This window comes from Anas platyrhynchos, chromosome W (genome assembly GCF_047663525.1).
Source record: "Anas platyrhynchos isolate ZD024472 breed Pekin duck chromosome W, IASCAAS_PekinDuck_T2T, whole genome shotgun sequence".
In the NCBI taxonomy this organism is placed as follows: Eukaryota; Metazoa; Chordata; class Aves; order Anseriformes; family Anatidae; genus Anas; species Anas platyrhynchos.
The window spans coordinates 556,215-571,338 of NC_092620.1; the positions used below are offsets into that span (position 1 = coordinate 556,215).

General features: G+C 33.5%; 1 protein-coding gene across 1 annotated transcript in view; it reads right to left on the minus strand.

The window, feature by feature from the left end:
* The window catches only part of LOC101793415 (dynein axonemal heavy chain 8), a 135,848-nt gene that overhangs the window by 117,038 nt on the left and 3,686 nt on the right, over positions 1 to 15,124 (minus strand). The window contains exons 3-11 of the mRNA XM_072030593.1: positions 14,012 to 14,288; positions 13,246 to 13,380; positions 10,264 to 10,348; positions 8,779 to 8,927; positions 7,951 to 8,140; positions 7,391 to 7,554; positions 6,104 to 6,280; positions 5,665 to 5,778; positions 763 to 870 (exon numbers count right to left, since the gene is read on the minus strand). Coding sequence (XP_071886694.1) covers positions 763 to 870; positions 5,665 to 5,778; positions 6,104 to 6,280; positions 7,391 to 7,554; positions 7,951 to 8,140; positions 8,779 to 8,927; positions 10,264 to 10,348; positions 13,246 to 13,380; positions 14,012 to 14,287 — 1,398 coding nt within the window. The 5' untranslated portion in view covers position 14,288. The remainder of the gene's footprint in view (positions 1 to 762; positions 871 to 5,664; positions 5,779 to 6,103; positions 6,281 to 7,390; positions 7,555 to 7,950; positions 8,141 to 8,778; positions 8,928 to 10,263; positions 10,349 to 13,245; positions 13,381 to 14,011; positions 14,289 to 15,124) is intronic.

Below are 15,124 nucleotides of genomic sequence, written 5' to 3' on the forward strand. Positions count from 1 at the left end.
TAATGTATAGAGGGAAAAAAAAAAAAAAAAAAAAAAAAAAGAGTTATGAGGAGAATAAATATATTTTCAAAAAGGGAGAAAGTAGAATTGAACATCCATTTCCTTTTGCAAAAATGAGAGCCAAGGATAACACCTTCGGATAAACTTTTCTTTCTGCAGGTTTCTAGAAGACTGACTCATTGCATTTCCAGATTGCAGATACATACAGTGTATTTTAGTTACGAAGAACTTCTTTGTTCTAAAACCATTACACAAACCATCTTTTCCTACAGTGAATACCTGGATTTTGCCAGCTGTGTGTAATTATCTAGCCGGTCTTAACTTTCTGTTTAATGTGTAAGCGTTTATGACCTGAGATTCAGTTAACTTTTCAAGTATGACTTGCTTCTAAAAAGAGGAAACTTTTGTCTTTCTTATCTTTTTGAGGAATAACACAGTCAGACTGAGGGCCATCTGCTTAATCAAGTCTCCAAGGCTGATAATAAGAGAATTCTGGGGAATGCGGTGATTTAGAGAACAACAGATCATAACAGATCATTTGTCAAGAAGATAAGAAAATTTAATTTTGCTGAATAATATAGTTCCTTCCAACAGACAAGTCTCTACTCTAAGTTCAGTCCTTTCTTGATCAACATACTTCTCTTCCTTTCTCTTACAGACAGGCACTATGTTACTAGTTTTTAGCAATGTCCTAATTTTTTTTTTTTTTCAGAGAAAAATTATATGTTTTTTAATAATTAATATTAAACTTAATATATTTACCTTTATAAACAATGATGTCATTCTCTCAGAAGTATTGTAATATCTTGAAACACTGTGAATCATCCGTATAGCATTTATCAAGTTCGGTATTCCACGTGTCATAGATTCCTTAAAGTAGAGTTTTGAGAAAAACTTTACTTTCTATTCTTAGCAACTGTATTTATTACATTGACAATATCTAAATTGCATTTTTGCCTAAATCATATTAACCAATCTTCAAAATGTCATTACATCTTACCACAAAAATCTCAAAAAGGCTAATCAAGCTCAATAAATTTTCATGACTCACAGAAGTCAGAAGTAACTGACAAAATTTTCATTTTATTAATGAGTGTCAATCATATGGAACATCTAGATCCCACACATTTCATGAAATTGTTGTCCATATCATTAAACCATGGCATTACAAGTATTCTGCAATTCAAATACTTCCAAAGTACTTTGTAAAAAACAAAAACAACTACCACCAACAAAAATGATTAATTAAAAGGTCACTTGTATATTCATCTAAAAGTAGTATATTCATGTGCTAAAACAAGTTCAGAGGAAGGCCACGATGTTGGTCAGGGGGCTGAAGCCCCTCTCCTATGAAGACCGGCTGAGGTTGTTAGGGTTGTTCAGCCTGGAGAAGAGAAGGCACCGGGGAGACCTCTTAGCAGCCCTCCAGTACCAAAAGGGGGCTATAAGAAAGCTGGGGAGGGACTCTATGCCAAGGCGTGTAATAACAAGACAAGGGGTAATGACTTCAAACTTAAAGAGGGTAGGTTAAAATTTTTCATTAGGAAGTAATTTCTCCATCAGAGGGTGGTGAGGCACTGGCACAGGTTGCCCAGAGAAGCTGTGGATGCCCCATCTGTGGAAGTGTTTAAGGCCAGGCTGGATGGGACTTTGGGCAACCTGGTCTGGTAGGAGGTGTCTCTGGCCATGGCGGGGGGGTTGAAACCAGAATTCCCTTTAAAGTCCCTTCCAACCCAAACCGTTCTATGGTTCTAATATGCAGAAATTGTATAGAAATTGTAATTACCAAGCAAATATCAAATACTCCCAAGATGTTCTTACATTTATTACATAATACATGAGACACTGTCTTGTAAGAGAGGTTACTGTACAAGACCTTCACATTTGTCAAATAATCACTACTAAAGAAGGCTTAGTTCAAAAAAAATTACTTCACTAAAAAAATGGAAAGCATCCAAAGCATATGGTACCACTGGAGGAATAGTATCTGCTTAAGGAGTGTCTAAAAATATTTATTTATGTCCATAACATTCTTCAGTCATGAGTCAAGACTAGAAGCAAATTATTTGTAGTTCGTTCATGCAGATACAAAATTTCATGGTATAGTGACACTGAGAAAAATGACCAAAAAGTGTGTTTTAAAAATAATCTCCAATTGTTGTGGTTTAACCTGGCAGGCAGCTAAGCACGACACAGCTTTTCACTCACTCCCATTACAGTGGGAATGGGGGAAAACTGAATGTCAAAACCCATGGGTTGAGATAAAGACAGTTTAATAAGAAAGGGGAAAAAATACACAAAAATGATACACAGTGGAATTGCTCACCACCAGCTGACCAATGCTTAACCAGTCCCCAAGCAATAGTAATCCATCCAGCCAACTCCCCCAACCAGATCTTGGTACTCAACAATTTCATACTCATGGTATGAAATACCCTGTTAGTCAGTTTGTGTCAGTTGTCCTGGCTGTATCCCCTCCCAGCTTCTTGTGCTCCCCAGCCTCCTTGTTGGCAGAGCAGCGTGAGAAGCTGAAAAGTCCTTGACTTAGCATATAAGCACTACTCTGCTTAGCAGTAAAAAGCATTGGTGTGTTATCAACATTATTTTCCTCATAAGTCTAAAACACAGCACTATACCAGCTACTACGAAGAAAAAATAACTCTATCCCAGCCAAAACCGGAAAACCAATATATTATTCAAATATTGAGAACAGTTACTTAAGAGCCCTTGTACTTAAATATACAAATCTTTTAAGAGGTATGCAAATAGCAGAAGTTCCTCAATTCCTTTGGTCTTGAGTGACAGGCAAAAAAAAAAAAAAAAAAAAGGGAAAAAACTCACCACTCTAAGTGGTCTACTCTAAATTAGGCAAGTAGATCTCATATGAATTTGGAAAATACTGAGGGTGGACCTCAGCTTCCTCACAAAGTAAAAGAAGGCACATCCACCAAAAAAAGTGGATGAGGAAGAGGACTGGCATAGATGATCAACCCTGCACAGACTAAAAAGACAATAAAAGACAATAGGATTGTTTGGTTCAATGTCAAGGATCAGCACAAGAATCAGCACCTTTTAAGTATAAAACCAGAAAGCTCTGGGATTGTGTTCTACTTTGGAAAAGAAAAAGACAGGCCCAGAACTGACATTTTAAGTACCCCTATACTAGTGAAAAATGTTGCCCGCTGGTTATCTGTGCCACTGCAAACTCATTCTGGTGGAGATACCATGCTCAGATAAAGCATAAGGAAGAAGATTCATCTCATTGTGCTGCTTAACAGGGCAAACTTCAATGAGTGACTGCATCTCCCAGCACCTTGGTGCTGCTGCTGACAAAGTCAGGTTCAAGGAAGGGATGCAAAGCTACAGAAGCAGTGTACTTCAGGTGCCAGCCCTCAGGACCAATGGTAGTTTGTGCAGAATTTCCATCTCTTCTAGTGCTGCAGGGATTGCTAAGAGCAGAACAATGTCCCCAACCAAAAGATCCTGTGAGCAGGAGTAAAGCCACCCCAAGGAATTCAGCAATGAAACCAAAGCTGCTGAACAGAAGGTTGCTAGAAGAGAGGTAAGTGACATGACTTTCTAGCGTTTTACCTGAATAATGTTGACAAGGATTTACTTGTCACCAAACAACTGGTCAAAACAAATAGGAGAGAAGCTAATACAATGGTAACATAATATCACAGGCCTAGGAAAGTTCAGTTCTGTAGACCACAAGAGGTAAGACAGAAGATGAGTGTTTAGCCAGGATCTCTGAAATACAACCTTCTCCAAAGTCTCTCCAAAGGAACCAGAGCATAACTCACTTTAGCCAAAGGATGACTGATGGTTCCAGTGTTGGAGGAAGCCTTCATTGCACACCTACACAAAATACCCTAAAGGCTGAACTCTTGCTTGCAATTTCTCTAAGGCTTGAAGAAGTAGCACCAGTGGCACATCACAATGATATCACAAACACTGTACTAGAGGATTAAATTAAAATTTTAGTTTTGTCTGGCTCAGCCATTTAGCTCTAAAATAGCTGAAAACCTCTTTAGGAACTTAGCAGAGCTGCAATTCAGATCATCAAGAGCAAGTAAGTTTGACTCACTACTTAACAGAGAAGCCAAGATCCAGGAATTAACTATGGCCTGCAAACTCAAAATACACTAATACTGGGGACAGATGTAGCAGGCATCTGCAAATGGGAGAAAAGTCTCTTTTTCATCTCGATGAAAAAGAAAACCCTGGATACTGGACTGTATAGAGATTTCTCTTATTCAAAGCCCTGAATTAAACACTCATTCTAAATTTTCAGGTAGTTGTAGTCTCCTTCAGCTATAGATATGTGACATTGCATACACCAAATACCATATTTTATGCATGTGCTGAATATCAAATCTGTATATATTCTATGCCTAAACTTCTAATATTTAATGTATTTTAAGTACCAGATATTAAATTCAATTCAATCCACAATGCAGTTATTTTTAAAAGAGAGCATATTCAGCTTGGATATCGTTATTTTTTACGTTGGATACAACAGAAAACCCTGCATAAATTATCCTAGTCTCTGGAACAATGCTCCAAGAGATTAAACTAATTCAGATTTATCCAAAGTGTTCCAGATTAAACAAAGAACTAAGTTAATTTTCCCCTAATAGTAAACTAACAATCAAACTCTTTAATGGGTTTCTACCCACAAATAGATTTATTTAAAATAAAAAAAGTATTCTATCAATTTCTATGAAATAGCTCGTCTTGTACACACTTGACTATGACTTTTATTCCCTGGTTCCTGGCGCCCTCTAGTGATAGGCTGAAGGACTGAAGGTAAACTGCTTAGTATTAGAGTCCTCATTTCTTCTATTCCATCCAGTATCATCTCTGTATCATAGATTATCACGGTCTTTTTGCTTCCCCTCAGTTAAAACTTTGAAGTAGGATCCTAAACTGCGGTAAATTCCGAAAAAAAAAAATGCAGCTCTCCCTGACAGCAGACAGGATTCAGGTAGGATCAAAAAGAGTACTGGAAAACAAGGTGGAACAAGCAGTTTTTCCTAGGCTATTTCCTCCTTCCACCCTATTCTGCAAAAACCTTTAGAAACAAATCCTTGTTATAACAATAAGTATTAAAAATTAAACCTAAAATTTACTTTGAATTAGGGCTGAATAGTCTACATGGGCAATCTTTCATTTAAGTTCTCACTAGCTGTTACTTCTACAAATAAAAACAGTTAATATAATTTTCAACATCAAAATATTGTATTACCCTGAGAGAAACATTTGGGACCTCATTAGGTTTCATTATTTTTTTATATAATTGCAATTTTGTTATTTTGATTACAGCTGTGTGATTATTCATTGACATATGGAATTTTCAATTAAATACATATTTTGAGATTATTGCACTATAAAATATGTATATTTCAGCTCATTTAAAAATAATATTGGCAGCAGGACTAACTAAGCAATCACATATATTTTTTAAAATACATATTTTTAAATATATTGCAATGTAATACATAATAAAATGTTTTAATTTAACACTTAGTTTGACAGATGTTTAGAAAAATCAGTACTTTTAAGCAAATACACAGAAGTCTTCTTTTGCTGTGAAGTTTGTCTTATGGACATTCTATGTAAATATCTAAACTATGCTTAAATAATAATGAAAAGCATACTTACAAGGTCATAGTTATAAAGTGGTTGACAAACTTTCTCAAGTGTGTATAAATATTTCACATTATCTTTTGATTCGTTTGCTGCATCTGTTATTCTGGCATCTAGCTCTTGCCACATCTAGAGGAAAAACATGACTGTGAAAAACTTTATATATAGTGAACTATTTATTTTAGCTTGCACTGATGTTCCAGAAGCAAACTTTGGTAAATCGAATTTTAAAGGCACTCACAAAAAAAAAAAAAAAGTTATTTTATCATTAATGTTTTTTTTTTTCCTAGATCTCTAGTATCTTCTTCTTTCTCTCAATATATTAAGCACACTAGCACTTTTCTCTTAATTCTCAGGAAATTTCTCTTAAATGCGATTGAAAAAAAATAATATTGCAAGCTTTGTCCGCTATAGTCAAAACCAATATAAAAAAGGAAAAAAAAAAAAGAATTACCTTCAGTAGTTTAGAATGTGCAACATTCAGAATATTAATGACAGCTTTGCAGTTGTGTCCTTTGATCTGCTCAATAAGGAAATTAAATTTAGCGGACATGCATTTCCAGTGCTCTAGTTCAGTCAGTGGACCTGAATCATCAGCTTCTTTCCTCATCTGTTGACTCTCAATCAGAACCTGCAATCAATTTTAAATAAAATAAAATAAAATAAAATAAAATAAAATAAAATAAAATAAAATAAAATAAAATAAAATAAAATAAAATATCTATTGTCGAGAATAGACAAATCATAAAAAAAGAAGAGAAGGAATGTTCTGAGGATACTAACTAAACAGGAACAAGCACGTTATTGTCACATAAAAATGGTTCTGATTTGGAAAAGAATCCTAATTCAGAATTGCAGTTAATGTTATTCTTAGACTGAAGACAAAGCAACAACTGCATTATGTTCAGTGGCTGTCAAAAATTGGGTAGATCTCAGCATACGCCTCTATTTATTTTTGTTTTTTCTGTAATCAGAATTTGAAATGCATCCAGTTTTGGTGGGAAGAAAAAAAAATATATATATATATATATATATATAAAAGTGAAACACTATTTAATAAATGCGTTGCATATCAGACGTAAAAGTCATAAATGTACTCATCTTCGTACAGATAAATATGCATACAGCTCTGTTTACATTTCTTTGATATTTTTATTTACATGCCCAGTTTATACGGATTCAGTATTACAACAAAGAGTTCCGTGCTTTATCCTGGAAATCTCAGACAATAATTTCTTGGATAACTGAGACATCACCATGGCACAAAAATGCCATGCTGGGCCTCTTCCAAGAGTACTATCTCACACCACAAATGGAGCAGAAACTTAATATGTCATCATATATTACACACACTGTATATATGTGTGTATAGATGTATATGTGTTTATATATGTGGTATACATGTATGCAGTCTGCATCAGCATTATTCCTTTTGCATCCTTCTGTCCTTTCCTCTTTATTAATATTATATAATAATTCTCTTTATTATATCCTCCTTATTTGTGTAGTAACAGTTCAGAAACTTGTATTCTTACTAGACTGCCAGTACCCATGGAAAAGGACTACTGCCTTCTCAACTTCATTTTTCTATAGAAGTGAAGCAATCAGCATGTCTACATGTAAGTATGACAGTATGTCTAAGACACAGTTTTAGCCTTAAAATAATTTCAGGCAAGTTTCATATATCATTTTTAAGTATCTATCCACATTCGTGTTGGACTGATGTGTTAAAACAACTTACTCTTTCAATTTGCCTATACCAGATCATAAGTACTTCCTCTAGCTGGTGAACCATATCAGGATTATCTGCTGCTGCTGTTACTTCCTCAAAGGACCGGAGTTTAGAAAAATTAATATGATCTACTTGTTTCAACTGAACAGTTCCTTCAATGCTTATTATAGCCCCTGAAAAAAAAAATCATTAATACAAAATTAAAAAGTGATTACAATACAGAACCAATTAAAACTTGAGAACTTGTTTCTACCAGTGTAAACAATTTAAGTTTACTGATTACAGAAATGTACTTCCAAAGTTTTAATGTAGCAGCCATTTTACTGCAGCTGTATAAAACAGAAAATTCTTTTAAATCCAGTATGTGCTTCCTTAGAAGTAACATATAACTAGATAATTTTCTCAAGCAAATAATCTATCCATGTATTTAGTGTGCAAGTAATTGATCATTTTATTTTTTTCCTTGAAAAAGAATGGGGTAAGTTGCTTACCTATGTCCTACTGCATTTAAAGGGATATTCTTATATAGAATTTCTCTAATGTGATCATTTCCTAAATGCAAAGCTTACCTTCCAGAAATGAAAGGTATCTGTTAATTGTTTCCACAAAATTTTGTTTGTCTTTTGTATCCTGTTTGGTCTGACTTAAAACACCCCAATTATTTGTTGCAAGGATAGCTGGGAGAAAAATCTTTTCTATCATATTCCTAACACCACGTAAAAGTCCTTCAGTAGCATCCAAAACACAAAAGAATATATCCTGTAATGTAGCAGAATGATCATTAGTAATGCAATAACTTATACTGTAAACAGTATTATAAAACCAACATTTTTTAATAAAGTTACTCTGTTTTTGTGTATGAAAACTTTAATTTAAGGATAAAAGTCTTGATAATTTATGAGAATCCCACACAAATCTAATAATTTGTCTTATATAGTTGTAAAGCAGAAAACCTCATGCCACATGATTTATTTAGGATAAACTTGCATTTCATACATTCAAAGATACATAAAAGAGAAAGGTACAAATAAACTTTTTATTTCCTGGAATTTGCTGTATATAAAGTCTTCTAGGTAAATGTGAGTCCTTATAGTTTAGAGATTTTGTTCACACCTACAATGAACTTAGTGTCATTAACTTCTTCTAAAATGTTAAGGAGGAGAATGAGAAACTAATCTAAATGTTGATTTCTCATTTGACAAGAGCTCTGCAAGACACTGAATTCACAGGATATCCTGAGTATTTGCTGAATGCATCATCTCCCTGAAAAGGGGAGCTCAGAGTGTCATACAGGCTAACACTGAAAAACTTTATGTATGTAAGAACAATAACACAAATAAGGAAACAAGAATAGCTACTTCTTAAGTTCTTAGTTTTTAAAATATATAAAAGAATACCTCATGTATAGTTTTTGCATTTATAGGACTGTCATTCTTAAAGCGAACAAAAAATAAGCATAGCCCGACAAATTTGTCTGGTGTGTTGTCCACATACAACTGCATCATTTTACTTCCTTTTACAACTGCTGGAAATGTCCGACCACATTCTGAAAAGAATTTCACAGGTATCACTATATTTATTTATTTATTTTTCTTAAGGTAAGGTATCATAAACTGTTTGAAATATAGTGAAATAAAATTCAACAAATAATTTATTTATTTTCTTCTTTTGTAAGAGAAGTAAATAATCCATGGTTGTTGTTATCCACACAATTAAAAATCTATACCAAGCCTACAATATATGCCTCACAAAGCACTTTCATTTTATTGGGTTACACTGAAAAGGGAATTTGCTCAGGTCCATCTTTCTGGGGTATTTTGCTGGTGGCTGAGATACCTTATAGGCTGATTCTTATTCACTCTATCAAAGATGTCATACCCAAGTGAAAAAATAGGGAAAAATGAGTAGGGAGGCAGTAAGGAGTTAGAGAGGAGTGGCATAGGAAGCAGAAATGGTAGAAAAAGCAGCGTATGGAAAACAGGCAAATGGTAGAAGAAAGTGAGGCAGTCTTTAATGTTCTGCTCAAAAACATATCGATATACTCAAAGAAAATTAATTAAAATTATTCTGGCAATCTGAATTCGATTTTTTCCTCATTTTGAGTGCTCATATTTCATCTTGTGCATTATTTCAGTATCTGAATATAAGCTAATATGCAATGCTAAAAAAAAAAAAAAAAGGACGAATTCTATCATGTGACAGCTTATTAACATAAGATTCATCATTACATTTTCAACCTTCAGGTTTACCACACATTTCTGCCAGTAGGTGAGGAATAATTGGCTGCAACAATCTTCTATATTTTTGATAAAGGTTAGCAGTAGATGAGTGGGCATAATACTCATACAAAAGGGTGATAAGGGGGTGAGATACTCTCAGTTCCTCTGTGAATATAATCCTCTGCAATTTGATTGTTTCTTATAAGTAGGTAAGGGAACAGCATGTTCAGAGCTTAGAAAATCATTATGCATTTTAGACATCAAATTTTAATTCTCTACTGAGCATTTGAAAATCAAACATTTTAAAACATAATAAATGCAAATTCAAACAGGTTTTATGAAAGAAGTTTCTAATGAGTTGAAGGCAAAATTCCTGGAAGAAATAGTTGCAAACAATTTAGCATTTCAAAATAACTTCTCTTTTTATAGCCCTCCATTCAGGAATGGCTGAAATTGTTTTGTTTTGTTTTGTTTTTCTGGACAATTTCACAAAGCAAGCATTTACAATATGCATTTTCAGTCCTTACAGCAAAAGACTGCAAAATTATGAACAACTGAAAATCAGATTTTATTTTGGTAATATTAAACACATTTAACAATAGATGATATACAATATAGATGGTATACATCTGCTTTAATGTATTAATGTTGTTAAAAAGTTACCTATTCCTGGTACATCTCCTTCTTGATAGAAAATTTTCAATGCTTTACTTCCTCCCTTGGCAAAAAAATAATCAAATGCATCCAACTGTTAAATCAAAAAGTGAATACTTGTTACTCAAAATATTATTTTTTTTATGTTGATTTAAGATGTGCAGCATCATTTGAACATGCCACTGCTTAAGGTTTTGATGGCATTTAGCATTTATACTCAACATGTTATCAGAAGTTGCAAAACAACATAATAGACCATTCAAATATTTCCTTCAATTACTGAATCTGCATACACAGGTTCCCGATAATCGTATAACAAATATTTGTGATCTTGACAAGTAATGCAGAGAAACTACGGGGTATTCTGTTACTCTAAGAGATCTGCAAGTCTCAAGTATCAGCTGGAAGTAACTAGTCATGAAGACACTTAGCAACATATATAGCAGGCTTGCATGACCTGACATATCCTGCTGTTGCAACTCTACTCCCTTTAAAGTAAAAGATTTGTCTGTAAAACTGAAATAACATCAGACACTAGGATTTTACCCTGGAGATACTAACTGGTCACATTTCCTCAAAAACCTTTTCATGATGACAAAGATTTTGCTGACTTCTGGAAGGACAATTATCTCAGCTGAGGGAAACCATAATGACCCATAATCACCTTGCTGTACCTATCTATGAAGTGACTATTCTGAAACCCTACAAGTCTCTGGACAGCAGTTTTGATTTTGTCATGTTATACAAGGTGTTTTGGAAAGTACGAATTGGATTGCAAAGCTTTGAAGTGAAAACTGTTTGCATACAGATAATCATTTCAAAAAACATGCCTGAAATTATAACCAAAGCTTCTAAAATCTGGATTTCCAAACTGTCCTAGGCAATCTCCTGGTGAATATGTGGTTCACAGGAAACAAAGCTCTAAAAAGCACTGAAAGAAGGCCTGGGGGAGATCAGAAGGTCTCAGAGCATGGAGTAAGTGTGGGTACTGATCTGGTCAAAATCTAGCTTCTTTCACAGCCTCTGTAGTTATCTGCAAGGATGATGAAATCACTAAGATATGGGGCTTGGCATTCAAACTGTCCAGCTAAAAGGCTCTACTTGGTAGTTACCTCCTTCCCATTAAAAAAAAAAATAAAAAATTATATATATATATATATATATATATATATATATATAATCTGAATGAGAAGTGAGGTAGGAAAATAAGTAACATCCAAATGGACATAATTTAAACCCACTCCTGAGAAGACAACACAGTGCAAAAATAAAAGAATTAAAGGCAAGGCAGATCAAGAAATGTACACTGTGCTTTCACTTAGTTTAATAGGCAATAGTTGATAACAGGGTTGGAACTGAAAGAAAAAAAAAAAAAAAGAAAAAAGAAAAATCCCCCCTGAAATAGTTAGATATATATTATATATAAAGTAAATAGATAAAGTGCTCAAAGGTCAATGAGAAAATCAGAGAAAGATTCACTACAGCAAAAAGTACTCCAACTTGAGAGCAATAGAAAGGTGAACAGTAACTTCTGGGCTTGCATGATTTTATAAATGAGGTAAGATGTGAGCTATCTCTGTGGCTACTGCTTCTGCAAATACAGCTTCTGGTTCAAGTGAATGTAGTACAAACACTTGGTGTGTGAATACACCATATAGTCTACTGTTTTAAGGATAAAACTTAATTTACATATGTCAAAGACATTGTGTATACATATGGGAATTCACTAAGTATTGCTAAAGGACAATGTTGACACAGTCCCATCGGCCTAAACTGTGTATGAACACACTAAATTTAGAGAAATTCTAACCTTAAAAAGCTTTGAAATGGTGACAATAAGCAAAACAAACAAACAAACAAACAAACAAAAACCCAGCAAAAAACACCATCTGTAAGTACCCAAAGACTCTTATGTGTCTGAGTTAATCAGTGTAGAACAGCAATTTTATATGAAGTCAGGATGATCGAAAAATACGCACCATTTAGCAAATGCAAAGAAAGGAAATGTTAGTTGACTGACAAAACTTAAAGCACCTCTATATTCTGTAAACATTAGGAAAAAAAAAAAAAGGACTTTAAAAACATTTTATGGTGTATAAATATCAATAAAGAAACAATGAACAATGATTTTGATCAGGACTACATTCAGCTTGTAACTGAACAGCTGAAGTTCTAACAAGTGATATATTTGGTCAAAAGAGACAGTATCTGTTTGAATTTTGAATGCTAAGTCAAATCTCTAACAGCCAAAAAAATCATGCAATCAGAGATGGCAAGGGCTGTAAGTTTACATATATTTATATTGAATTTTGATGCTCTACTAAAAGAGAAATTTAGCTGTTTGCTCCTGATTTTTTAAGCACTTTGAAACGCTGAGCTTTCACAAGCCCCACAAGTTTGGAACCTTCTCACACTACAAATTCACTTTATTCCTTCTTTTAAACATTTAAAAGAAACTAAAGCAATGATAATCAGAAGTTATTTAATGGGTCCTTTCCAAATATAATAGCATTAATGAAATGTATTCATCCTTCCTCTCATTACTAAATAAAATTCTGTATTTTCCAAAAAGGTTCTATGAAGTTACATGTATTTTTGCAGTCTTGACATTTCAGTCAAGACTTGCTTTACAAACAAAATCTATTATTTTTAGAATATAATAATGTCAGGCTGAGATGGATGAAACTTGTTGGAACTGGTGGATATAACAATAATCTCTTGGGTCAAAATAACAGCAATAATTATGTTTTCCTTGAGGTAAGAAAGATGAAAAAGCTGCTATCAAAAACACAGGGAATACTTGAAAATCTTCCAGGAAACTCAGCTGAATGATTTAGTTGGGTATCATTTTAGATGAGTCACGTGCCTTATTAATCACATTTCCTGGAAGATACAATCTAAATGATGAATAACAATTCATATCAAAGGGGGCAATCTGCTACATATTTTGACTAATAACCAAAATTCAACAAACATACAGAACAGACTCACCGAAGGGGAATCCAAAATCATTTCTTCCACAGTTGTTAAGTCTAAACCTAGCCTGACACTGAGAACTTCAAACACGTATTTATATGAAGCATCAATTTTTGTTCTTCGATATTCCCTTGCTTCTTTGTATCGAGCCTAAAACATTAAAAATATCTTTCAAACAAAAAAATACGGAAATTGATTGCAACACTAATTTGCTACTTAACTTGCAATGAATGCTGAACACTACTGTCTTGTATTATAAGAATATATAACTACTCCATTTTTTAAAAAATATGTGAGTTTTCAGAGGCTAAAAAGAGCAAACTACTAAGAATTATTATAAAACAAAGTCAACTCAGAATATGACAAGGAGAAGCAAACATGAAATATACTACAGTAGATTTCAAGATATTTGTGTGCCATATTACCCAGTTGTTGTTTTTGTTTGTTTGTTTTTTTCTGTGATTAATATTTCATTTTATTATATCAATACAGAAATTTAGCAACTTCAAAATAAAGTATCTAGAGATGATAAATATTTGCAGGAACTAAGCAGTTCCTACTAAGCTTTGCTTCAGTGTAAATTACTCAGTTAATATCTCCTGCTTCCTTTCAATGTAACTTCAAAACAAAACACTAAGAACAGATTAACTTTTCATCTGGAATAAGAAAACTGAATATAAACAAAGAAACAACAACAACAAAGAAACAATTTACTTATACTGAGTTTAATCTATGAAAAGAACCAGAAATATATTTCAAGACCTAATGTTGAATACTAAACCTGTTTTTCTTTTAAAGCTTCTTGCAAGGATAGAACTCCACTAGAGCTCCGACAAAATCTAGACAACCTGTGGCTGGCAGCAGAAAAAGTCTCTTGGGAAGAGGAAATATTCATTTGTTGAGCAGGTTTGGCTCCAGCATTTTCTGGTGCAGCAGGCACAGGCAGAGTGTCTTCCACAGTGAGATTTTGCCCAGTACTCTTTGCTGCCTCAGGATGGGGCCCAGCATCTTCCCCAGTGTTTGAATTTTCATTATTAGCTTCTTGTACACCTTCCATTCTGAAATATGCCAAAAAGCGAGTGTTTGTAACAATTCACATTTTTCAAGACTAACTTTTCAAGAGGACTGTTAGGAATGGAAATGCAGGGAATAAAAGAAAGGAAAATGAGAGCATCTCAAAACTGACTTGCCAGGTATACAAACTTAACAGTCTCATCAAGTCCTCTCTGAGTTGTTAAGAAGCATTTATATATACTTTTTGATAGTTCACAAATGTCATACTGAAGATCATTACAGACAGATTTTTAAAATTAATTTACCATACAATTACATCTTGAGGAGCAAGTAGCGACATAATAATAAACTATTAATACTTTTACTGTATATCTGATTACTGAGAACCTGAAGTGGTTTAAATATAAATGTTTTATTTATATGTTAAGTTGTAAAATATGCACACATACTCAGCAAATGAGCTTACATAGAGGCTCGTATAGACTTCCAAATCAAGTCTTAAAGCATTGCTCCCATAAGCATTTACTCATTCTTTTTATAAAATACGCCCCACCATGCATAATATCCTTAACAAGTCTAAGTGTTTGCAGATATAATTTCAGATGGAGGGTATGGGTAGTATTTTTTCAGCAGAAGCATTTTTATTAAATAGAGACATAGTAAAACTACAAGCTTTATCTTGATTTAAATTAGTACAAAAAAGAAAAAAAAAAAAAAAAAAAAAAGATTTTTTGTCATTGAAAACTTATCAAGAGAGTAATAACACCCAAGACTGCACAGTTTTCTAATGTTACCAGCAATGTCCTAAAAAATATAATGACTGGCAACCTCTTTGCACAATGACATTTTTAAAGTTTTACACAGTACATTAAAAGTTACT